The following is a 26,309-nucleotide window of genomic DNA, read 5'->3' on the forward strand; positions in this document are numbered from 1 at the left end:
AATAAGCAGATTTTGCTATGATATGTGATACAAATCTTTTCGATTTTATTCCATGAATCCTGGTATGGGGGTCACATCTATGGACATTTGCAAAGGATGTGATGAAATCTCTTGATCTTCAGAAAACTGAAGCATTTTGAATTGTTCCAGCAATAGATTTTGTAAAACATTTATAACAGTTGCCTTATTTATTTATAAATGGTTTGCAAATGTTCATCAAGCCTTTGGAATTTTTCATGGCTTTTTTTTACATTTTAAACTGATGAAGAGCCTGTTACTCCTGAAAGCTAGGAATGCATTAAATTGATACAATAATAAGGGATCACTTTATATTTCTTTTGTTTACCTTTATTTCCACACTTTAAAATGGACTAATACAGCAAATACACTGCTAGGATTTTCAGTATATATTGGAATGATGTTATAGTTTCATGTTTTATTAATGATTTAGATTTCCATATTATGACTGTAGCTGGCTTTGATGTATTTGTTGCCACTGTAATTCATCCAGGGCAAACTCTAGATGGGTGACATACATTAAAAGTAATAACTAAGACCTAGATTTATGAAAATGCACTAAATATCGCATGCGATAGGAAAAGGGGTGTGTTTTATGGTAATAGGCAGTTTATTGCAAAATGCACTATCTTAGTGCTTCGCATAGGTATTAGCACAAACTGCTGGAGATCCAGCCTAGCTATCAGGGCCCTTCTACAACCACTGTGGGTGAGAGAGAGAGAGAGCCTAGCCATAATGCTAGGCAGGTATTTATATCTCTATTTGAGGCCTACCTAGTCACTCGAGGTGAGGTTTACCCAGGTAGAGAGTCCATCAAGCTAGGTTGAGAGAACATTGCATAAATCTCATCTTTGGGTGAGATTCCCCACTCCGAAGATTATCAAATCTTCACAAGAGAGCAATGTTCTGTTCGTACATCTCACTTTGAATGTCAAAGTGGCCCCTAACCCCTATACTAATACCTAAACCTCACATCGAGTGACTAGGTAGGCCTCATATAGAGGTATAAATACCTACCTAGCATTAAGAACATAAGAACATAAGAAAATGCCATACTGGGTCAGACCAAGGGTCCATCAAGCCCAGCATCCTGTTTCCAACAGTGGCCAATCCAGGCCATAAGAACCTGGCAAGTACCCAAAAACTAAGTCTATTCCATGTAACCATTGCTAATGGCAGTGGCTATTCTCTAAGTGAACTTAATAGCAGGTAATGGACTTCTCCTCCAAGAACTTATCCAATCCTTTTTTAAACACAGCTATATTAACTGCACTAACCACATCCTCCGGCAACAAATTCCAGAGTCTAATTGTGCGTTGAGTAAAAAAGAACTTTCTCCGATTAGTTTTAAATGTGCCCCATGCTAACTTCATGGAGTGCCCCCTAGTCTTTCTACTATCCGAAAGAGTAAATAACCGATTCACATCTACCCGTTCTAGACCTCTCATGATTTTAAACACCTCTATCATATCCCCCCTCAGTCGTCTCTTCTCCAAGCTGAAAAGTCCTAACCTCTTTAGTCTTTCCTCATATGAGAGTTGTTCCATTCCCCTTATCATTTTGGTAGCCCTTCTCTGTACCTTCTCCATCGCAATTATATCTTTTTTGAGATGCGGCGACCGGAATTGTACACAGTATTCAAGGTGCGGTCTCACCATGGAGCGATACAGAGGCATTATGACATTTTCCGTTTTATTCACCATTCCCTTTCTAATAATTCCCAACATTCTGTTTGCTTTTTTGACTGCAGCAGCACACTGTACCGACGATTTCAATGTGTTATCCATTATGACACCTAGATCTCTTTCTTGGGTTGTAGCACCTAATATGGAACCCAACATTGTGTAATTATAGCATGGGTTATTTTTCCCTATATGCATCACTTTGCACTTATCCACATTAAATTTCATCTGCCATTTGGATGCCCAATTTTCCAGTCTCACAAGGTCTTCCTGCAATTTATCACAATCTGCTTGTGATTTAACTACTCTGAACAATTTTGTGTCATCTGCAAATTTAATTATCTCACTCGTCGTATTTCTTTCCAGATCATTTATAAATATATTGAAAAGTAAGGGTCCCAATACAGATCCCTGAGGCACTCCACTGTCCACTCCCTTCCACTGAGAAAATTGCCCATTTAATCCTACTTTCTGTTTCCTGTCTTTTAGCCAGTTTGCAATCCACAAAAGGACATCGCCACCTATCCCATGACTTTTTACTTTTCCTAGAAGCCTCTCATGAGGAACTTTGTCAAACGCCTTCTGAAAATCCAAGTATACTATATCTACCGGTTCACCTTTATCCACATGTTTATTAACTCCTTCAAAAAAGTGAAGCAGATTTGTGAGGCAAGACTTGCCCTGGGTAAAGCCATGCTGACTTTGTTCCATTAAACCATGTCTTTCTATATGTTCTGTGATTTTGATGTTTAGAACACTTTCCACTATTTTTCCTGGCACTGAAGTCAGGCTAACCGGTCTGTAGTTTCCCGGATCGCCCCTGGAGCCCTTTTTAAATATTGGGGTTACATTTGCTATCCTCCAGTCTTCAGGTACAATGGATGATTTTAATGATAAGTTACACATTTTTACTAATAGGTCTGAAATTTCATTTTTTAGTTCCTTCAGAACTCTGGGTGTATGCCATCCGGTCCAGGTGATTTGCTACTCTTCAGTTTGTCAATCAGGCCTACCACATCTTCTAGGTTCACCGTGATTTGATTCAGTCCATCTGAATCATTACCCATGAAAACCTTCCATTACGGGTACCTCCCAACATCCTCTTCAGTAAACACTGAAGCAAAGAAATCATTTAATCTTTCCGCGATGGCCTTATCTTCTCTAAGTGCCCCTTTAACCCCTCGATCATCTAACGGTACAACTGACTCCCTCACAGGCTTTCTGCTTCGGATATATTTAAAAAAGTTTTTACTGTGAGTTTTTGCCTCTACAGCCAACTTCTTTTCAAATTCTCTCTTAGCCTGTCTTATAGCATTATAGCTAGGTTCTCTCTCTTTCTTTCTCTCACTCTCATTCTCTCCTTCTCTCTCTCTCTCTTCCCCCCCCCCCCCCTCCCAGTGGTTGTAGAAGAGCCCTGATAGCTAGGCTGAATCTCCAGCAGCTTAACACTACTAAAACAGCATTTGTGAAAGTACGCATTAAAGCCGTGCAATATGGTTTCGCAAGTGATGAAGCCAGCCCACTTGGCCACAAATCCTGCCCCCAAACTCCTCCCCTTTTTCTAATTTACATCACACTATTTGTTATGGCATTTTCGCAAGCGTTAAAGGTATTTTTTTAATGTGGAAATGCCTTAAAGCATGCAAAAACGCCATATAGCACTTTAATAAATGACCCCCTAAATGCATTATTCATAGTTTTAACAAATTAGTTTGAGATAGCATTTTTAAGTGGTTTTCATATCCCAGTTTTCCATCTCACCTTATTTACTTAACCGATAAGACTGTATCCGCTTGACTTCTAATCGTAGAGAATTCAAAAAATTACTAAAAACTCATCTATTCATTCAAGCCTTTCAATTACAATAATATTTCTATAATTATCTTTATATGCACCTTACTTAACTTTTGTTTGTATATAAGTGTCTGTTTTTGTTTTTAAAAATTATGCATGTGTCTTGAACATTTGTAAACTGCCTAGCGGATATATTATATCCATTTGTGCGGTATATAAAACGTTTAAATAAATAAATAAATAAATAAATAAATAAATAAATAAATCATTGCTTTCTCCTCCTGGACTTTGTGACCCAAATGCCTGTTTTGTCTATATTACAATTCCTGGATCTATGGGCCTCATTTTCTAAAGTATCGCAGGCCTGTGGAGGGGTGGCTGAAACGGGGGGGGGGCTGCGCTAGCCGGCAGCGATCGCACCATCGCGGTGCGATCGCTGCCGGTTTCGCACCCAATAGCACCACCATAGGAGGTGAAGCTATTGGGAGCGAAATAGGCAGCGAAAAGGCACCTACCTTTTCACTGTCCACGGCGTCGGCGCAGAGTAGGCCCCGGTGACGCCCCGACTCCTCCTCTTCTGGGGTCGACTCTGCCCCGACTCCGCCCCCATCCTGGTATCGCACGCAATAAGGGACTTTTCACGTGCGAAAGGTCCCTTATCGCGTGCGAGTGGCTTGGAAAATGAGGCCCTATGAGTAGCTAAACTATTTCCTTTCATTCCTAGCATCTATGTACTCCTGAAATCAAAATCTGGTATATGCACTTACAAACCGTCCATTTTTAGTGACTGTACAAATAGAGTTGTAACTGAGAAATGGTTTCTACTCTGAAATTGCATAGCTGTCTATATAATATAGAATGTTTCTCTTACAGTATCATTATTTTAATTTGCAAAAGCTATTCTAAATCGACAATGGGAAATATTTGTCTTGCCATTGGTTAAGCTTATAGTTAAAAGTGAGCATTATAAGGCAGATCCTATTATATTCATTTTTAATATTGAATGTCAGCCTGCATTGAAATTCAGTGTCTATTGTCTGACTTGGTTTATTTATCCATATACAGAAAAGATGTAGATTTCTCAGGAAATCTGTAGACGACTCTAAATAAAGCAATAGGAGTTTTCTGCAGCTTACCCACACAATTTTACAAGTCTCCAATGATCTGTTTATGGCTGAATCCAAAGGCTTTTACTCAATCCTTATTCTCCTTGGTCTATCTGTTTCTTTTGACAGTGTTAGACACAACCTATTTCTTGATGCTTAGTCCTCACTTGAATTTTGGGACTCTGTCCTAGCTTAATATTTGACTTGCCACTTCCATTACTAGTGAATCCTCCTCTACATCCACCCTACTAGTAATTGCCAATTGGTGTTCCTCAGGGATCTGTCCTGGGCCATCTTCTACTCTCTCAATATCAATTCTCTTGGTGCTCTGACCTCCTTTCAAGATTTTCAGTAGTATCTTTATGTTGGTAACTCTCAGATCTGCCTCTTTATACCATAAATTTAATAAGGAAATCAGTCCCAAATTTTAGTCTGCTTGTTTGACATTGTTGCCTAGATGCCTCTCCTATACCTAATGTTTAACATGGCAAAGACAGAATTCTTTATCTTCCCTCTTTCTCTATTTCTGTGGATAACCCAGCCATCCTCCAAGTGTCCATTGTCCATAACCTTGGTGTCATATTTGATGGCTCTGTTTTCATATAGCCAAAACTCTACTAAAATGTGCCATTTCTTTCTCTATTATATCACTTAATTCTGAAAATACTACCTTATCTCTTATCCACTGTCTTTTCACTTCCTACTTAGACTACTACAACTTGCTCCTCACAGATCTCCCAATGAACTATCCTTCCAGTCAATCCAAAATTCAGCTGCAGAACTTAAAGAACCTTTTGCCTATGATGCTATCTTTTCACTACATTGACACTACATTGGCTCCTTATCTATTTCCACATACAATTCAAGTTTCTTTTACCCTTCAATAACAGCCTTCATTCTGCAGGTCCTCACTACCTCTTCTATCTCTCCATACATCCCTACTCATGAACTACACATTGGTAAGGTTACTCCTATTTATGCCCATTTCCTGCACAGAATACCAACTCCATGCTTTCCACCTAGCTGTACTGTAAGCTTATAATAAACTTCCTGAGTTGGTGTGACATGCTCCCTGTTTGGCCTTAATCGAATAGAAACCCACTTTTGAGGCTGATTTATATCTTAATCCCTGAACATCCCACTCACTGTCTTATTGTTTATTTACTATTCTCTTAATAAATGAAATCCCAAAGTCTCATTTGTTCTGTATCATTTGTCTTGATTATATTGTAGGCTCTACTAAGTAGGGACTGTCTTTTATGTGTTTTTCACAGGGCTGCATATGTCAATTAGTGCTATATAAGTGATGAATAGTTGTAATAGTACAGGTGGATGAACTATGTATCTCTGCTAAAGATCATCATCCATCATTCAACAGACCACTGAATAAAAATACAAACACAGAACATTTTAACACATGTAGTAATAATTCAGCACTCCTAACAGCATCATTTTTGAATATTTTTCTTAGCTAAAAGCAGTGACAACATCATTTTAACTAGAGATAGGCCTAATTTCTAAAAACAAGCTTCCTCCTTCCCTTTTGATCCTGGTGCTTCGTTGATCACAATACAAAAATTATTTAAGAGAAGGTGGATTGATGAAAATTCAACTCTTGAATCTCAAGCATGGATCAGATTATTTCTGAATCTTCTTACACTGAAATACCTCTGAAAGTACCTCTTCAAGTGTATTTATTTATTTATTTGTCTATTTATTTATTTATTTGGTTTCATTTACATTCCACAGCACCTACAAAATATTCACTAGAGAATGAAAACCAACTTTCATGGGGTTTTTTTGTGAATTATAATACTAAGACTTACAATTTTTATTTTTTTTAATACTTATATGCCAAAGCCAGAAGATATGCAGAGAAGTTCAGCCGGCATACACATGTATCTCCAGGTACAAGCACAAAAATGTTTTTTATAAAAAGGAGCAGGGAATGGGTGAGGTTTGGGCAGGCATGGGTGTTCCAGGATTTATGAATGAAACTAGCATGTAAATACGCACGCCAGGGTTGTTGCACTGCAATGGGAAAGAGCACAGGGGGAAATCCCCAGCACGGGACGAGTGTTGTGTGCCCTTGCAGTGAGACTGTCCTTGTCTGGGAAGGAGTGGAAACAAAGCCCCTGCCGACCTGCGCAGCCTCAGTGAGACCAACAATGCAAGGTTGGCCTCTGAGTAGTCCTCCGACCACTCCAAACCCTTTCAGACCTGCCGCAGGGAGCAGCAAAGGTGGTAGGCCAGACAGGAGGCAAGGGTGGACTTGAACCAAAGTTGAAGACTCAGATGCTGATGAAGACAGACTCAGACGAAGGTCAAACTCAGACGAAGATCAGACTCAGGCGAAGATTAGACAAGTTAAAATTATTAGACAAGATTAATCGGAGAAAATTCTTTTTCACTCAACGCACAATTAAGCTCTGGAATTTGTTGACAGAGGATGTGGTTAGTGCAGTTAGTGTAGCTCGGTTCAAAAACGATTTGGATAAGTTCTTGGAGGAGAAGTCCATTAACTACTATTAATCAAGTTTTCTTAGGGAATAGCCACTGCTATTTATTGCATCAGTAGCATGGGATCTTCTTGGTGTATTGGTAATTGCCAAGTTCTTGTGGCCTGGTTTGGCCTCTGTTGGAAATAGGATGCTGGGCTTGATGGACCCTTTGTCTGACCCAGCATGGGAATTTCTTATGTTCTTACAATATGTTCTGTCTGCAAACTCCTGCTCTTTGGCTTCCATACACAGGCATAGGAACTCACACACAGACACATATGCACACAAATGTACACATATGCACACACACACACACAGACACTGGCTTCCACACACACATACACACACTCATACAGGCTGCCAGACAATCACAGACACACACACACACACACACAGAGGCAGCCACACACAAACAGGCTCCCTCCAAAACATACATACATACATGCACACACAAATAGGCACACATACAAAAGTCAGGCTCCCTCCCTCACACATATACTCAAATCCACACACAGATTCCCCCACATGCAAATATGCATAGGTCTACAAACACACATACACACACACACACACACACAATAGAAAGGTTTACACATACGCAAGCTCCCTTATATGCATATACACAATTGCAGGCTTCCACACAGACACATGCGCACACAGCTCCCACATATACATTCACACACACACACACACATATATTTAAACATATATGCATACACAGATTCCTCCCAACATAAATACACCCAGGTTCTCATTCACATACACAGGGTCTCTTCAACCACTGTCTGATGTGGCATGATGTCCATGGCAGCCCTTTCCTTCTTTGGCTGCTGCAGGATGGGTTCCCATGGTGGTCATCCTGCATGCCTCTTCAACTGACACAGGATGGAGTCCTGCAGCAGCCAGCAATGGGAGATGTCTAATATGCTGGCAATAACAATTAAATGTTTTCTATGCCTAATAAAGAGTATAAAATTCAACATTTTTGCTTCTGTGATTAGAAAATGCATGAAATTCACCTGCAGAGTATGCAAGCAAACATTTATGTGCCTTTAGAGGCTACAAAGAAGGAATTGGCTAGTGAGAAAAATGCAAAGGTGAATGGATTTGATTTGAGCTTTATAACTAACATCTTAAAAGGTTCAGACTATGAAAATGCCAGTGATATTTGTTGAAGATATAGTTAAGCTCTGAAAAGAAAGGAACAAGGGAAAAGTGAAAACCACACGTTACCATATAGACGTTACATTTGTATGTCAGAAGAACTACTGAAAACTTTTTATTTACAAAATATGCCATAACCCTGTTATCCACCCCACACACAAAAAAAGTCATGTTAATCTGAAGACACCTCTTTAAATAAATCAGTGTCTGTGAGTCAGGATTGGTTTGGTGTCATCTTGAGATAACACCACAGCTGCCTCACCTCATTTCTGATAATGCATGTCCTTCAGTTGCCATTTTATCTCACACTTTATATTCAGTCATTAGTTTCTCTAGTCTAATTTGCTCCCCAATGTCAGTGTTTATAATTCCATGGAGATGAGCAACTGCATTGTCTAGACAAGATATTAATAATGTAGAATCATTTAAAGCATTAGTTGTAATATTTCTCATGTTGATATGTTCTATGAGATTATATGCATGTAAGGAGAATAGAAGTCTGACTCCTTGAGTCCTTCTTGTATTGAATGAACATATGTTGAATCCAAACAGATGCTTATAAAGGAAGTGAATTTTTTAAATACTGCCTATAATTAGAAACCCAGAAGTCTCCATTTAATACCTGTACTTCTCTCAAACGTGCACCCATGAATACTACTACTACTATTAATAATAATAATAATAATAATAATAATAATCATAATTTAGCATTATAATTGTGACATTGTGAGGGGCTTTTAGGGGATAAATGAATGCCATTTATTATTCCTATTGGGCTTGGATTGAAGAAAATTCAGACTTTAAATACATTTCAGGGATGGAGGTTTCATAGGATGAGTCTTGCCTGAACAAACCTGTGAATGAGCATTTCCAATCCCATCTTTATTAATTTATTAATGTGGTTTATTTGTATTCAGTTGGTTTTTGCTGAAATTTACAGAACAAGTTTCTTGTTTAGTCATCAATAGTCATCCAGATCATTTATAAATATATTAAATTTATAAATGATCTGGAAAGAAATATGACGAGTGAGATAATCAAATTTGCAGATGACACAAAATTGTTCAGAGTAGTTAAATCACAAGCAGATTGTGATAAATTGCAGGAAGACCTTGTGAGACTGGAAAATTGGGCATCCAAATGGCAGATGAAATTTAATGTGGATAAGTGCAAGGTGATGCATATAGGGAAAAATAACCCATGCTATAATTACACAATGTTGGGTTCCATATTAGGTGCTACAACCCAAGAAAAAGATCTAGGCGTCATAGTGGATAACACATTGAAATCATCAGTTCAGTGTGCTGCGACAGTCAAAAAAGCAAACAGAATGTTGGGAATAGAAAGGGAATGGTGAACAAAATGGAAAATGTCATAATGCCTCTGTATCGCTCCATGGTGAGACCACAACTTGAATACTGTGTACAATTCTGGTTGCTGCATCTCAAAAAAGATATAATTGCGATGGAGAAGGTACAGAGAAGGGCTACCAAAATGATAAGGGGAATGGAACAGCTCCCCTATGAGGAAAGACTAAAGAGGTTAGGACTTTTCAGCTTGGAGAAGAGACGGCTGAGGGGGGGGACATGATAGAGGTGTTTAAAATCATGAGAGGCCTAGAAACGGTAGATGTGAATCGGTTATTTACTCTTTCAGATAATAGAAAGACTAGGGGGCACTCCATGAAGTTAGCATGTGGCACATTTAAAACTAATTGGAAAAAGTTCTTTTTTACTCAATGCACAATTAAACTCTGGAATTTGTTGCCAGAGGATGTGGTTAGTGCAGTTAGTATGCTATGTTTAAAAAAGGATTGGATAAATTCTAGGAGCAGAAGTTCATTACCTGCTATTAAGTTCACCTAGAAAATAGCCACTGCCATTAGCAATGGTAACATGGAATAGACTTAGTTTTGGGGCACTTGCCAGGTTCTTATGGCCTGGATTGGCCACTGTTGGAAACAGGATGCTGGGCTTGATGGACCCTTGGTCTGACCCAGTATGGCATGTTCTTATGTTCTAATGGTTAAACAGATTACTTTTATAATATATCGGCACCATTGGTCGGATGCTCCTACCATGTGACAGGGGCTGACCAATGGCACCAGTAGCCCCTGTGACATAGTAAGGGCAAAGGCTATTGGCGCCATTTTGATTACTGGCAGCCAACGGTCCGACTGCAGGAGGTCGCTCCCGGACCCCCGCTGGACCACCAGGGGCTTTTGGCAAGGCTTGGGGGACCCTCCTGACCCCCACAAGACTTGCCAAAAGTCCAGCGGGGGTCTGGGAGCGACCTCCTGCACTCAGACTGTCGGCTGCCAGTATTCAAAATGGCGCCGATAGCCTTTGCCCTTTCTATGTCATAGGGGCTACCGGTGCCATTGGTCAGCCCCGTCACATGGTAGGAGCACAATATGGCGCCAGCCATCCAGTGCTCCTACCATATGACAGGGTCCGGCCAATGGCACGGATACCCTATCACATGGTAAGGGCAAAGGGCCATTGGCGCCATTTTGATTAGTGGCAGCCGACGGCCCAGGAGTGGGAGATCACTCCAAGGACCCCCACTGGACCACCAGGTACCTGTAAAAATATTTTTGGGGGTCGGGCATATGGGGGAAGCTAAGGAATTAGTTTTAAAGGGTCGGGGTGGGTTTAGGGTTTATTTTTGTGTGCCATTTTTCCCGCCCTCCCCCAAAACGATAAGAGAACCCCCACGATCAATACCGTGGGGTTTTCCTATCATTTTGGGGGAGCCCCCGATTTCTGACGATTTTGAAAATATCGTCCGATATTTTCAATCATTCGAAGCCTGATTCACATCCCTAAAATAAATATTGAGTCCAGAGCCAAAACCACCAAATCCTTCCAAGCACCTAGATCCTCTCACCCTCTTACCATCTTGTTGAAACTTCCTTCACAGGCAGAAGAGATTCCCAGTTGTTCCGGTCCCACCATTGCTGCTATTGCAAATAGAGCCGGCAGACATAGGCCAGAGCCATTGTAAATTTTACCCATAGAAATTACAGTGGTCTGGGACTGACCAGCTACATTTTATATGGGAAAAGTTTACATTGCCATTTGCTTTGATCTTACAGAATCATTTGAAATAGTGTCACTTGAGGGGCAAGAGCAACCAGGAATTATTCCTACACTGTGAAGAAATTTTCAGCAAAAGGGTATGAGTGTCTTTCAAGCGAGGGGTTGGAGAAGATCAGGCAAGTATCTAGGAGTGGGGTGCTTGTGGTGGAGGTGATGGCCTTTATGTAATGAAAATAAATGGAAACAAATTCAATTTTATACATTTTTGTTTTAAAAACAAAATAAAACATATTAGGAAATTTCATTAAGATTTCCTGTTTCATGTCCAGCAAATACACATCCCTAGTATGTGGTCTCAAGATGTTTTGAACAGAAAAAAAACCCATTGATGTGGGTAAAATAAAGTTTATGCCAGTAAACTGGCTTTCTAAAGATCGCCCTCTTTGAATAAGTTTAAAGCTACAAGCATTTTGGAACAACTCTCCTGTTTTTTGCTCCCTTTAGGGACATGAACTTAGTGGCAAGTTTTGCGGAGGATCAGAAGATAAAATGAATAGATTGCTTTTTAAATTCTACATATGTTATATTTCATAGGAAATCTACCTCTATAAAAAAAAAGACAAAAAAAAAAAAAAAAGAACAGGGATATACATATCAATGGGTACATTTTACCCATGGAACATAAGAACATAAGAAATTGCCATGCTGGGTCAGACAAAGGGTCCATTAAGCCCAGCATCCTGTTTCCAACAGAGGCCAAGCTAGGCCACAAGAACCTGGCAAGTACCCAAACACTAAGAAGATCCCATGCTACTGATGCAATTAATAGCAGTGGCTATTCCCTAACTAAACTTGATAAATAGCTGTTAATGGACTTCTCCTCCAAGAACTTATCCAAACCTTTTTTGAACCCAGCTACACTAACTGCCACATCTTCTGGCAACAAATTCCGGAGCTTTATTGTGCTTTGAGTGAAAAAGAATTTTCTCCGATTAGTCTTAAATGTGCTACTTGCTAACTTCATGGAATGCCCCCTAGTCCTTCTATTATTCGAAAGTGTAATAACTGATTCACATCTACTCATTCAAAACCCCTCATGATCTTAAAGACCTCTATCATATCCCCCTCAGTTGTCTCTTCTCCAAGCTGAACAGCCCTAACCTCTTCAGCCTTTCCTATTAGGGGAGTTGTTCCATCCCCATTATCATTTTGGTTGCCCTTCTCTATACCTTTTCCATCACAACTATATCTTTTTTGAGATGTGGCGACCAGAACTATACACAGTATTCAAGGTGCAGATCCATAATGAAGGGGATCAGAGTTGATATCCAATTTAGGGAAATACCTGCACACTAAAACTAATTTTGAAACTTCTGATTTCAAATACATTTTTCAGTTTATTTTTTCAAAGATAAATATCACTTATTGTCCACATTAATTTACTAATCAACTTTATTTTGTTGTTGGTGTTTTAGGTACACCCATTGTCGACGCTCCTTGACATAAAACACAGGTTTCACAAAGCTTGTAAGTATTCATCATGGCAAACTAGCATTTGCTTGCTTGAAGCCTTTGCACTTTGAAACCATTAATCTCTCTTTTTGTTAAAAACATTTAACAATAGAGTGTTGGATCCTGTTATCTTGCATTTTCAGCCCTCAATAATAGACATTCTAGGGGCAATTTTCAACCAGTCTGCATAGCTACAAATTATGCAGCTGGATTTTCAACATACACAATTTACCCCTCTTTTTAAAGGGAACCCATGCAAGTGCTTCCACTATGAAAATGTATGCAAAATGTGTGCATTAGAACTAGTGATATACTGCAGTTTCTCTGTGCAGAGCAAAGAAAGGGAAATTATCACTTTTACTTATGAAAATATCATGTATGAGACCTATTTTCCTCCCCCGAACTTAACACACCCAAATGAAAGCCCCTTTTTAATGTGGCTAAAATTACATTTCTTGGCAATCCCATGCATATTTTAAGCCAATCTGAGGAGGTTAATGTTGAAACAGGCCAATTTATCTACAGTATATGGGCCGATACAGTAAAAGTCGCGGTAGAGCGGGCAAGCACCCTCTCTCCTGTGCGTGTGATTTAGTATTGGCCCACATGCAAATGAGGGCCCACGGTAAAAAGAGGTGCTAGGGACACTAGCACGTCCATAGCACCTCTTTTTTGACAGGAGCGGCAGCTATCAGCGAGTTTGACAGCTGACGCTCAATTTTGCCGGCATCGGTTCTCAAACCCGCTGACAGCAATGGGTTCAAAAACTGGATGCCGGCAAATTTGAGTGTCCGGTTTTCAACCCACGAGCCGTGAGCTGATTTAAATTTTTTTTTTTAAATTTTTAATTATTTTTAACTTTTGGGACAGTGCTCTTTAGTGAAAATTATTCGTATGTCTCACTTTGAATGTCAAAGTGGCCCCTAACCCCTACACTAATACCTAAACCTCACCTCAAGTGACTAGGTTGCCTCCCATAGGGATATAAATACCTATCTAATGTGAGGGCATTATGGTTAGTCAGTCTCTCTCTCTCTCTCTCTCTCTCTCTCAGTTTCTTCTTTCAAAGTGGTAGAGATAATATATGCATATATTTTGGTACTGCTGAGTATGATTTTTCCAATTTTCAGTCATTTGTAATACAGCAATTACAATATTTATGCATGTGATGTCACTGGTTTATAAAAATTAATAAGGTAAAGGCTGACATTTCTCCCATGCATGTGTCAGAGGAAAGTTAAAAGGTATACAGTGCATAAATTACAATGGAATGAGAGATGACCCAATGCCCTAAGGCCAAAGTGACCAATCTTAGTAAAACTCAGTCTGCAGACACATCTTCTCTGGGCATATTCATTAGGGTTATCCTGAAATCCTGACTAGTTAGGGGCCTTTGAAGGACCAAATATGCTCATGCCTGTCCTATGGATCTGGTTACAAAATGTTTTTGTGTTTTGGTAATGAATTTGTGAAAAATTATTATTTTTTAAATTTAGATTAGTTAAAAAGTAATGCAAATGTGGCAAACTGGTATCCTAGGTGTCCAAAATCATTTAGCAAGTAATCTTCAAGCAGATTACTTAGCTGTAAATTATGCAGAGAATGTTAATACATGTATAATTTCTAAATATTTCAAATGGAAACATGTAGGTACTTTATTTTTTGCTACCTAGAGTCTGAGAATTAAAACTGCCCATGCAATTTACTTCTGCTCTTTTGTGCAATTGGTCAAGAGGGAAGAAATAGTAGGCATCATTTTGAAAATGTCATTAACATGCATTGTTTTCTTCCCATAACCTTAACCCTCCAAAAGGAATTCACCTTTTTAATGCTGCTAAATGTATGTACATAGTGAACGTGGCACATATTTTTTAGCCGCTCAGAAAAGTGCAATTTTAAGACAGGCCACTTTACCTAAAGAACATAAAAAATTGTCATACTAGGTCAGACCAAGGGTCCATCAAGCCTAGCATCCTGTTTCCAACTGTGGCCAATCCAGGCTACAAGTACCTGGCAAGTACCCAAACACAAAGTAGATCCCATGCTACTGATGCCAGAAATAGCAGTGGCTATTCCCTAAGTCAACTTGATTAATAGCAGTTAATGAACTTCTCCAAGAACTTACCCAAACCTTTTTTAAACCCAGCTACACTAACTGCATTAACCACATGATCTGGTAACAAATTGCAAAGCTTAATTGTGCGTTGAGTGAAAAATAATTTTCTCTGATTAGTTTTACATGTGCTACTTTCAACCTTCATGGAGTGCCCCCTTGTCCTTCTATTAACCAAAAAAGTAAATAACCAATTCACATTTATCCATTCTAGACCTCTCATGATTTTAAAGACCTCTATCATATCCCCTCTCAGCAGTCTCTTCTCCAAGCTGAACAGCCCTAACCTCTTTAGCCTTCCCTCATAGGTGAGCTGTTCCATCCTATTTATCATTTTGGTCACTTTTCTCTGTACCTTCTCCAGTGCAACTATATCTTTTTTGAGATTTGACAACCAGAATTGTACACAGTACTCAAGTTGTGGTCTCACCATGGAGCGAAACAGAGGTATTATGATATTTTCTGTTTTATTCACCATTTCTTTCCTAATAATTCCTAATATTCTATTTTCTTTTTTGCTGCCACAGCACACTGAGCCAACAATTTCAATGTATTATCCACTATGATGCCTAGTTCTTTTTTCTTTTTTTATGGAACCTAACATCATGTAACTGCAGCATGGGTTAGTTTTCCCTATATGCATCACCTTGCACTTGTCCACATTAAATTTCATCTGTCATTTCGATGCCCAATTTTCCAGTCTCGGAAGGTCCTCCTGCAATTTATCACAATCCGCTTGTGATTTAACTACTCTGAATAATTTTGTATCATCTGCAAATTTGATTACCTCACTCATTGTATTCCTTTCCAGATCATTTATAAATATATTGAAAAGCATCCATCCAAGTACCGATACCAGAGGCACTCTACTGTTTACTCTTTTCCACTGAGAAAATTGACCGTTTAATCCTACTCTCTGTTTCCTGTCTTTTAACCAGTTTGTAATCCACAAAAGGACATTGCCTCCTATCCCATGACTTTTTAGTTTTCTTTGAAGCCTCTCATTGTTACAGCACTCACGCGATCCGGAGCAGCACGGCGCGAGGCAGGGTCCGTTCGGGGTCCGGGGCGCACTCGGGCAGCTTCCGCGACATCGGCAGCGCGGGTTCGATAGTGCTGGGGGGATCCTCCATTTTGGCTTCGCTGAAATCGCGCGACGGCGAGGGGAGTCCCGTGCGATTCGGATCCTGGCCACACCCCCTGACGTCAGACGCCGACGGAGTCCCTTTGCGCGGGAAATTTGAACTATTTAAAGGAGTGCAGTTCTCCTGTTTCCTGCTTCGGCCACGATTGTCTTTGAGCTTTCGCTGGATATTGTTTTGCTCGCTTCCTGACTAGACCCGGACTGTGCCTTGGATATTCTGCCTGCTGCCTGCCCTGTTGGATTATCTGCTGTGGTTCTGATTGCTCGCTGCCTGCCTCGACCTGGACTGTGCTTTGGATATTCTGCCTGCTGCCTGCCCTGTTGGATTATTTGCTGTGATTCCTGATTGCCTGCTGCCTGCCTCGACCCGGACTGTGCCTTGGATTACTCTGCTTACCGCCTGTCCTGACCCGGACTGCCGTCCGGTGCCTGCACTGATCCCCAGCGTTCCGAATACTACTACACTAGGTAAGCGGTCTAAACTGTGGTTCCACTATATCCGTCTGGTAACCGTAACAGTTGGCCGAAGCCATGGAGCCGGTGGATTTGACCGCCTTACAAGCCATCCCTGGAATGGCTAATAAAATCCAACAACAGCAGGGGGTCCTGGATCAAGTTACAGGGGTCCTGGACCGACTGGTCGCACGTATGGATGCCTTAGCCCACCTACCAACGGGACCCGCACCTAGCACAGTGGTGACCCCTACCCCTGTCAGGGTACCACCACCGCCTCGTTTCAATGGAACTGCAGCATTGTGTCGAGGATTTATTAATCAATGCAGAATACATTTCTCTCTGCAACCTGCCTCGTTTCCCAACGATAAGACAAGGACTACTTTTATCCTCTCCTTGTTAGAGGGTCCGGCCTTAGCCTGGGCTTCCCCTCTATGGGAACGAGATGATCCTATCCTCAATTCTTTAGATCGGTTCCTCAAAGAATTTCGCCTGATATTCGATGAGCCAGGACGCTCGTCCTCTGCGGCTAATGATATCCTTCAGATAAAGCAAGGCTCCCGAACCGTTGGGGAATACGCCGTTCATTTCCGCACCTTAGCCACTGAACTTGCTTGGGGCGAGGAAAGTCTGACTGCCATCTTCCGTCAAGGCCTGGCGGAAAATATTAAAGATCAGATGGCAGGTAGAGATCCTCCAGAGACCTTGGAGGGTTTGATTCGACTCGCCATTCGATTGGACTTACGTTTCCAGGAGAGAACTAGAGAGCGAGCCGCCACTCGGAGAAATTTTCGTTTGGCTCCAACATTTCAGCAACCGATGGTTGTTCCAGCATCTGGCCAGACGTCAACAGATACAGATGAGCCAATGCAGATTGATCGGGTTCGTCTGACTCCCGAGGAACGCAATCGAAGACGAGCCAAGAACCTTTGTTTGTATTGTGCAGGAGCTGGACATTTCCTCAACAAGTGCCCTAACAAACCGGGAAACTCCCGGACCTAGGTCGGGTAGGAGAGGCCTCCCTGGGTTCCACCACTCCCTCTCCACAATTATTATTACCTACAACCATTTGTTTAAACAACGAACCATTGCATTTGCAGGCCTTCATAGACTCAGGGGCGGCTGGCAACTTCATCCAGGAACTTCTGGTACAGAAATATCAGATCCCGGTGGAGTCCTTGCCCACTCCACTGTCGGTAACTTCTGTCTCGGGACGAGCAGTGGGAATGCATATCACCCAGATTACCAGACCCGTGCTGCTACGTACCGGTCTCCTCCACCAGGAGAGCATTCAACTATTAGTACTCCCGTCATCTGTAAATCAGATAATCCTAGGATTACCTTGGTTACGCCTTCATCAGCCTCACATAGATTGGGCGTCTCTAGACCTTGCGAAATGGAGTCCATTTTGCTTTCAACACTGCCTCAAGAAGTTTCCAGAAATTCCACTGCAATCTACGCAACTTGTTAATGGAATACCACATTCCTATAAGGATTTTCAGGACGTTTTCAACAAGCAATACGCAGAATCTTTACCACCTCACCGCAAATATGATTGCTCCATTGAAATCCTACCTGGAAAGATTCCACCCAAGGGACGCACCTACTCCCTCTCGGAACCTGAATCACTGGCACTCCGCCAGTATATTGCTGAGAACTTGGAGCGCGGCTTTATATGACCCTCTACCTCCCCGGCTGGCGCCGGATTTTTTTTTGTTAAAAAGAAGGATGGGTCTCTAAGACCTTGCATCGACTACCGTGGTCTTAATTCTATCACCAGGAAAAACAAGTACCCCATTCCTCTCATTTCGGAATTATTCGACCGCATTAAGGGGGCACAAATCTTTACCAAATTGGACTTACGAGGGGCCTATAACTTGATCAGAATTCGGGAGGGGGACGAATGGAAGACCGCGTTTAATACCCATGATGGTCATTATGAATATTGCGTGATGCCCTTCGGGCTTTGTAATGCCCCCGCGGTATTTCAGGACATGATTAATGACATCTTCCGTGACCTTCTTTATTCCCATGTAATAGTATACTTGGACGATATTCTGATCTTTTCCCACTCCTTGTCTCAACATGTGCTTCACGTCCGCCAAGTCCTCCAACGTCTCCGTGACCATCGTCTGTTCGCCAAACTAGAGAAGTGTGTCTTTCATCAGCCGCAGTTACCGTTTCTCGGCTACATTGTCTCCAACAGGGGGTTGTCCATGGACCCTGCCAAGCTCAACGCCATCCTCAACTGGCCTCAACCGGTGGGATTGAAAGCCTTACAAAGGTTTTTGGGCTTTTTCAATTACTACAGGCAGTTTATTCCCCATTTCTCCACTTTAGTGGCACCCCTCACAGCGCTTACGAAGAAAGGTGTCTCTATGCAGCCCTGGCCAGAAGAGGCGGTATTGGCCTTTCATCGTTTGAAGGAGGAGTTCACCACTGATCTCTGTCTCCGCCGTCCAGACCCGGCACGACCTTTTACTCTAGAGGTAGACGCCTCTGCCGTGGGAGTAGGGGCAGTGCTTCTCCAACGATCAGCAGAGGACCAGTGGGTAACATGTGCATTTTTTTCCAAAAAATTTACGCCTGCGGAACGTAATTACACCATCGGTGATCGTGAACTCTTGGCTATAAAATTAGCCTTTGAAGAATGGCGACACCTTTTAGAGGGAGCTCGCCACGTGATCACAGTCTATACGGACCATAAAAATCTCGAATATTTGGCTACTGCCCAGCGTTTGAATCCCCGGCAAGCCCGATGGGCACTTATTTTTAGCCGGTTTTTTTTTCTGGTCCGCTTTCGGCCTGCCCTAAAGAATGTCCGCACGGACGCTCTCTCCCGGAGCTTTGACTCTCTTGATGCTCCCGACCCTCCTCGCTTTCTCATCGACCCCGCCAGGATCCAAGTGGCTGCCGCATTCACGGTCCCTATAGGGAAGACTGTCGTTCCCAAACGTCTCCGCTTAAGGGTTCTTCACTGGTCCCACTCTGCACATCTGGCGGGACACCCTGGGGTTGCTCGCACCAAGGAACTCCTTTCTCGGCATTATTGGTGGCCTACCTGGGGGAGGGACGTCAAGAATTTCGTGGACTCTTGCCCTGTATGTGCGGCCCAGAAGACGCCTCGCCGGAGACCTTTCGGGTTGTTACAGCCGCTCCCTCCTCCCTCGGCTCCGTGGACCCATATTGCCACGGACTTTATTACTGATCTTCCTCCCTCCGCAGGGAATACTGTCATCTGGGTGGTGGTGGATCGTTTTTCCCGGATGGCGCATTTCATTCCTCTTCCTGGGTTGCCCTCCGCTCCTGAACTGGCTCGTCTTTTCTTGCACCATGTCTTTCACCTTCATGGACTTCCTCTCGATATTGTCTCCGACCGGGGTGTCCAGTTCACGGCGCAGTTCTGGACTAATCTTTGTAAACTTCTACGGGTAAAACTTGCTTTTTCCTCCGCCTATCATCCTCAATCCAATGGACTTACGGAGAGGACTAATCAATCGGTGAAGGCGTTTCTCCGGGCCTACGTGAATCAACGACAGGACGATTGGGCTTCCCTGTTGGTTTGGGCTGAGATTTCCCATAACAACCTTGTCCATCATGCTTCTGGTTGTTCTCCGTTCTTTCTGGTGTATGGCCGGCATCCGAACTTCCCTTTGCCTGTTCGTCCATCTTCTAATTGTCCGGCAGTCAACACTACCGTCGCCTCCATGTCCCGGTTATGGACTGCAACTCATGCCTTGTTGACTAAACACGCCGCTGCCATGAAGCGCCAGGCTGACAAGCAGCGGTCTCCGGCTCCTGCCCTCCGGTGTGGGGACCTCGTCTGGTTGAGTACTCGTCACCTTCGCCTGCGATTACCTTCTGCTAAGTTTGCTCCGCGTTTCATTGGACCCTTCCCCGTCCTGCGGCGGCTTAACCCGGTTACTTATCAACTTTGTCTCCCGTCCTCTTTACGGATTCATAACGCATTCCATGTCTCCCTCTTGAAACCTGCCGTACTGTCCTGGCCTCATCGTCTGCAAAAGCCCACGCTCCCAGTTCTGCCTGAGGATGATCCCTACGAAGTTCAAGCTATCTTGGATTCCCGACGTGTGCGAGGGCGGCTCCAATACCTCCTCTCTTGGAAGAACTTTGGCCCGGAAGAAAACACGTGGGAGCCTTCTGGTAATATACGGGCCCCTCGGTTACTCCGGGTCTTTCATCGTCGTTATCCCTCCAAGCCTGGTCCTCCGGGGCGGAGGGGGGGGGGGGCTTGCGGGGGGGGGTACTGTTACAGCACTCACGCGATCCGGAGCAGCACGGCGCGAGGCAGGGTCCGTTCGGGGTCCGGGGCGCACTCGGGCAGCTTCCGCGACATCGGCAGCGCGGGTTCGATAGTGCTGGGGGGATCCTCCATTTTGGCTTCGCTGAAATCGCGCGACGGCGAGGGGAGTCCCGCGCGATTCGGATCCTGGCCACGCCCCCTGACGTCAGACGCCGACAGAGTCCCTTTGCGCGGGAAATTTGAACTATTTAAAGGAGTGCAGTTCTCCTGTTTCCTGCTTCGGCCACGATTGTCTTTGAGCTTTCGCTGGATATTGTTTTGCTCGCTTCCTGATTAGACCCGGACTGTGCCTTGGATATTCTGCCTGCTGCCTGCCCTGTTGGATTATCTGCTGTGGTTCTGATTGCTCGCTGCCTGACTCGACCCGGACTGTACCTTGGATATTCTGCCTGCTGCCTGCCCTGTTGGATTATCTGCTGTGGTTCTGATTGCTCGCTGCCTGCCTCGACCTGGACTGTGCCTTGGATATTCTGCCTGCTGCCTGCCCTGTTGGATTATCTGCTGTGGTTCTGATTGCTCGCTGCCTGACTCGACCCGGACTGTGCCTTGGATATTCTGCCTGCTGCCTGCCCTGTTGGATTATCTGCTGTGGTTCTGATTGCTCGCTGCCTGCCTCGACCTGGACTGTGCCTTGGATATTCTGCCTGCTGCCTGCCCTGTTGGATTATCTGCTGTGGTTCTGATTGCTCGCTGCCTGCCTCGACCTGGACTGTGCTTTGGATATTCTGCCTGCTGCCTGCCCTGTTGGATTATTTGCTGTGATTCCTGATTGCCTGCTGCCTGCCTCGACCCGGACTGTGCCTTGGATTACTCTGCTTACCGCCTGTCCTGACCCGGACTGCCGTCCGGTGCCTGCACTGATCCCCAGCGTTCCGAATACTACTACACTAGGTAAGCGGTCTAAACTGTGGTTCCACTATATCCGTCTGGTAACCGTAACACTCATGAGGGACTTTTTCAAACACCTTCTGAAAATCCAAATACACTACATCTACTGGTTCATCTTTATCCACATGTTTATTCATCCCTTCAAAAAAAAAGAAGCAGATTTGTGAGGCAAAACTTCCCTTGGATAAATCCATGCTGACTGTGTTCCAGTGAGTCATGTCTTTCTATATGTTCTGTGAGTTTGATCTTTAGAATAGTTTCCACTATTTTCCCAGCACTGAAGTCAAGCTCACTGGTCTATAGTAAATTGCTATTTACCTGCATAAATGAAGCTGAAACTTTTTCCTTTCCATATGGGCCATTTATATCCCTTTAGCATTATTAACAAACAGAAACATAGAAACAAGTAGCATATCATTTTTGTCAAGACGCACTATAGGGACCATGGAATTAATGTGCTCATTAATGCCTTCTAGTGCATGCTAAAAAGAGCATGCTATTTGATGAGCTCTATAGGAACATCATACTGAAAAAAGAATTTTGTGTTATGCTCAGGCTTGTGAACCTTTGGGCCGACGGGAGGATGGTATACCTTAGGAGGAAGATCATTAGGTTCTCCCGTCGGGTGGCGAGGCAGAACAGAGGATGCGACCAGCTGACCCTCGGCACTGGAGACTGAGGCGACTGTGGAAGCAGATAAAGTCGTGATGTCAAGGAGAAGAATGGAGTCTTCACCACTGGAAGTCCGCAGTCCCCCCAGGAGGAGCCCATAGGGACCCGGACTGCTGGGACTTAGGTGGACCTTTGAGAAGTCAAGGAGTCCAGAGTTCAGTGCAAGGGCTAACTGGAGCTTCACCCCTGGAAGCCCGTGGTCCCCTGGCAGGAGCCCGTAAGGACCCGGGCCGCTGGGACTTAGGTGGGCCCTTGAAGACGATGGTCCAGAAGTATTCCGAGGTCACGTGCCAGAGGGTCGTCGCTTACCAGTCCGAGGTCATATACCAAGGGATCGCCACTTGCCAGTCCGAAGACACACACCAGGAATCACCGCTTGCCAGTCCGAAGTCAAACACCAGGAATCACCACTTGCCAGTCCGAAGTCAAACACCAGGAATCACCGCTAGCCGATCCGAAGTCACACACCAGGAATCACCTCTAGCTGATCCGAAGTCAGGAACCAGGAACACAAGATAAGACAGGAACAAGGATCCAAAGTATGAGAACTCACCAAGCAAGCAGACCTGACTACGTAGGACATTGCCAAGTCAAGGAATGATCAGAGGAAGTCTCCTTTTATACTTCCTCTGGCCCAGTGGATTGGAATCAGCTTTAGACAATTAAAGGGACAAGGTCCCTTTAATTCTGGTGAGGAGGCACAGCCTCGCGCCTAAGATGGTGGCGGCCATCCTGGATCTCGGGCCGCAGAGGAGACGGTCGGTCCCTGTGACATAGTGAGGGCAAAGGCGATCTGCGCCATTTTGAATACTGGCAGCAGATCACCTTTGCCCTCACTATGACACAGAGGCCGACCGTCGGTACCTGTGACATAGTGAGGGCAAAGGCGATCGGCGCCATTTTGAGTACTGGCATCGGACGGACGGCGTGCAGGAGGTCGCTCCCGGGCCCCCTGCTGGACTTTTGGCAAGTCTTGTTGGGGTCAGGAGGCCCCTCCAAGCTGGCCAAAAGTCCCTGGGGGTCCAACGGGGGTCCCGGAGCGACCTCCTGCACTCTGGCCATCCGATGCCAGTACTCAAAATGGCGCCGATAGCCTTTGCCCATACTATGTCACAGGGGCTACCGGTGCCATTGGTCAGCCCCTGTCACATGGGTAGAAGCACAAGATGGCGCCGATGGCCATGTGACAGGGGCTGACCAATGGCACCGGTAGCCCCGTGACAAAGGCTATCGGCGCCATGATGAAACCAGCACCGAGGGTGTGAGTGCAGGGAATGGCTCCCAGACCCCCCGCTGGACCACCAGGGAGTTTTGGTAAGTCTTGGGGGGGTCAGGAGGGTGGGGGGTTGTAGTTAATTTTAATTTTAGCTGGGACACGAATAGAAATCGCCATATTAACACATTGGGGCGCCATACGGCCGAATGCAACGTATCTGCTCCCCGATGAATCCGAATCATGAATGCAACGTATGGCGTCCCTCTGCACATCCCTACCATATATGCACGTGTGTTATAAATGTATGTGTCTCTTGATGCAAGCTGGCAAAAGCATGTACGTGTGAGCCTATGTGGCTTTTTCAGAGTTACCATCAAACTGAGCACCGTTGATATGGGCCCTATAATGACTGAGTTAGAAACTGATTGAGTAGGAGCTGACAGAGTAGTAGTAAATAGAGTTCACTTTGAAGAGAGGAGCATTACTAAGGGTCTGCCAAAGGGTCTGGTTCTTGGATCATTCTTTTGAACAACTATGTAAGAGATATTGCAGAAGGGCTACTGTGAAAGGTTTGTCCATTTGCAGATGATACCAAAATCTGCAACAGGGCAGCCAATCAGGAAAGTGTGGTAAATATGAAGTAGGATGTAACAAAGCTTGGATAATAGTCTGGAAGTTAAGATTTAATGCTAAAAAATAAAGTCATGCATTTGTGCAGGAAAAATCCAAGGAAGCTGTACAGTATAGGGGGTAAACTTCTTTTATCAATCAAACAAGAATGGGAGCAGAGGTTGCCTTATCCATTTGGCCAAACAGTTGGATAAGGCAATGGCTAAACTAAGAAAGATGCTTGGGTGAAAGGGGGAGAAGAATGATCAGGAAAAAATAGAAGGGATTTTGTGCTTATATATAGTAAGTCCTTGGTAAGGTCTCATTTAGAATACTGTGTACCATTCTGGAGCTGGCCCCATTGTTCTCTCATCCACTGACCTTTCCAGCCACTGCCGAGACCCCCAGGGTCACGGCGAGGAACCTATGCAGTTAGGCAGAAGCCTGAAGAGAAACAACGGTGCAGAACTCTCGGACTCTGTCTGTATTGCGGCAAGAATGGCCATCTATTAGCCCGGCATCCAGAGCGTCTGGGAAATTCTCAGGCCTAGAGTTCTCAGGGGAGCTGACCCTAGGCTGTATGAACCCTGCTCCCCAATGTATGGTACCAGTAACCCTCCAATTCTCCGGGGGATCCTTTACAACTCTGGCCTTTATCAAAGTTCAGTTTGGAGTTAACAGTCTGCTTGGGATTAGCAATCTGTTGTTATTTAGGAGAGTTGTGGGTGGATCCTTGGACCAGTGGCAGATGACCACGCCCCCGGGGGAAGATCCCGAGAGGGACCACCGGTCAGGCTCAGAGTATGGAGACAGACACACAGTAGTTCTTTTATTAGACAGTATACTGAACCACCAGAGGTGGCAGTAGTGAGCTGGAATGCCCGGCTGGGCTGTAGTCCCTCAGATACTGGAACAGCGATCCCTGGAGGCTGAGTTGTAGATAAACTGAAATATAGTGAGCAGAGTTCATGTACTGAACCAGATGGTAACACTCACACAATGTCTCATAGAAGCCCAGGAGCTGGAATGTATAGGCCCTCGAGCAGCGAGTACCTGGTTCCAGGGAAAGCTCTGAGAGAGCGATGGTAACTCACTGATGAAGTTGGCAGTGATGACTTCCAGGCAGAAGAGAGTACCAAGTAAGTCTGGGAACGAGGGCCCTCGAGGAGCGAGTACCGGTTCCAGACTGTCACCTGAAAAACAAAGGAGAGAGCGAGGCCCCCGAGGAGTGGGTACCCCTATTAAGTCCGAGGAGGCAGAGTAGCTTGGAAAGTCGAAGCGAGTCCATAGTCATTCCTTGCTAACTCAATGTGTTAGCAAATTCTAAGACCTTATATATCCGTCGTGGGTGACATCATCTTCGGGGGATGCCTCCGAGGTTCGCGCCATCGCTAGTACTTCACTCAGGGCTGCGCCACGAGTGCACCCCTAGGCCTCCAGGAAACATGGCAGTTTGCAATGTCTAGCCAGTCCGGGGACGCCGGAGGACCTCGGAAGAAGGATGGTGCAGCAGCCAATCTTCCCGCGGACGAAGAGGGAGGCACCAAAGAGGTAAGGAGGGTGGAGAGAGGGCGTCGGGAACCGACGGAGACAACAATCAACTCCGGAGCCGGAGGAAATTTCATCCTAGCCAAACTTGTCAGGCAATTACAACTTCCGGTGTTCCTGCGCAAACCCCTGCTTCTAATCTCTTCTATCCATGGGGATCCCCTGCCTGGACGATTGTCTTCCTGTACAGCTCCTGTGATCCTCCAGACTGGAGTTCTCCATAAAGAGGAGATCTCCTTCTTGATTCTCGACAAAGCCGTCCATCCGGTGGTGTTGGGCCTCCCGTAGCTGCATAAGCACTCTCTGACCATCAACTGGGAGACCCTCCAGATAGCTTTGTGGGGGGATGAGTGTTTCTCCACCTTCCTTCAGGATCTGCCTTGACCATGGCTCCTGATTGCTGCCACCACTCTGCCACTACCACCTCAGCACGCTGAGTATGTGGACATCTTTTCGAAGGAAAAGGCAGAAATGCGTCCCTTTGTGCAATCAATCTTGCTGACACCGTTCCTCCCAGAGGCCAG

The 26,309-nt window shown here is 44.3% G+C and overlaps 1 protein-coding gene across 1 annotated transcript in view; it reads left to right on the forward strand.

The window, feature by feature from the left end:
- TECRL (trans-2,3-enoyl-CoA reductase like) overlaps positions 1 to 26,309 on the forward strand; it is a 423,008-nt gene that overhangs the window by 36,137 nt on the left and 360,562 nt on the right. Inside the window, exon 2 of the mRNA XM_029600902.1 lies at positions 12,782 to 12,833. Coding sequence (XP_029456762.1) covers positions 12,782 to 12,833 — 52 coding nt within the window. The remainder of the gene's footprint in view (positions 1 to 12,781; positions 12,834 to 26,309) is intronic.

The sequence above is a fragment of the Rhinatrema bivittatum genome, chromosome 1 (genome assembly GCF_901001135.1).
Source record: "Rhinatrema bivittatum chromosome 1, aRhiBiv1.1, whole genome shotgun sequence".
Lineage (NCBI taxonomy): Eukaryota > Metazoa > Chordata > Amphibia > Gymnophiona > Rhinatrematidae > Rhinatrema > Rhinatrema bivittatum.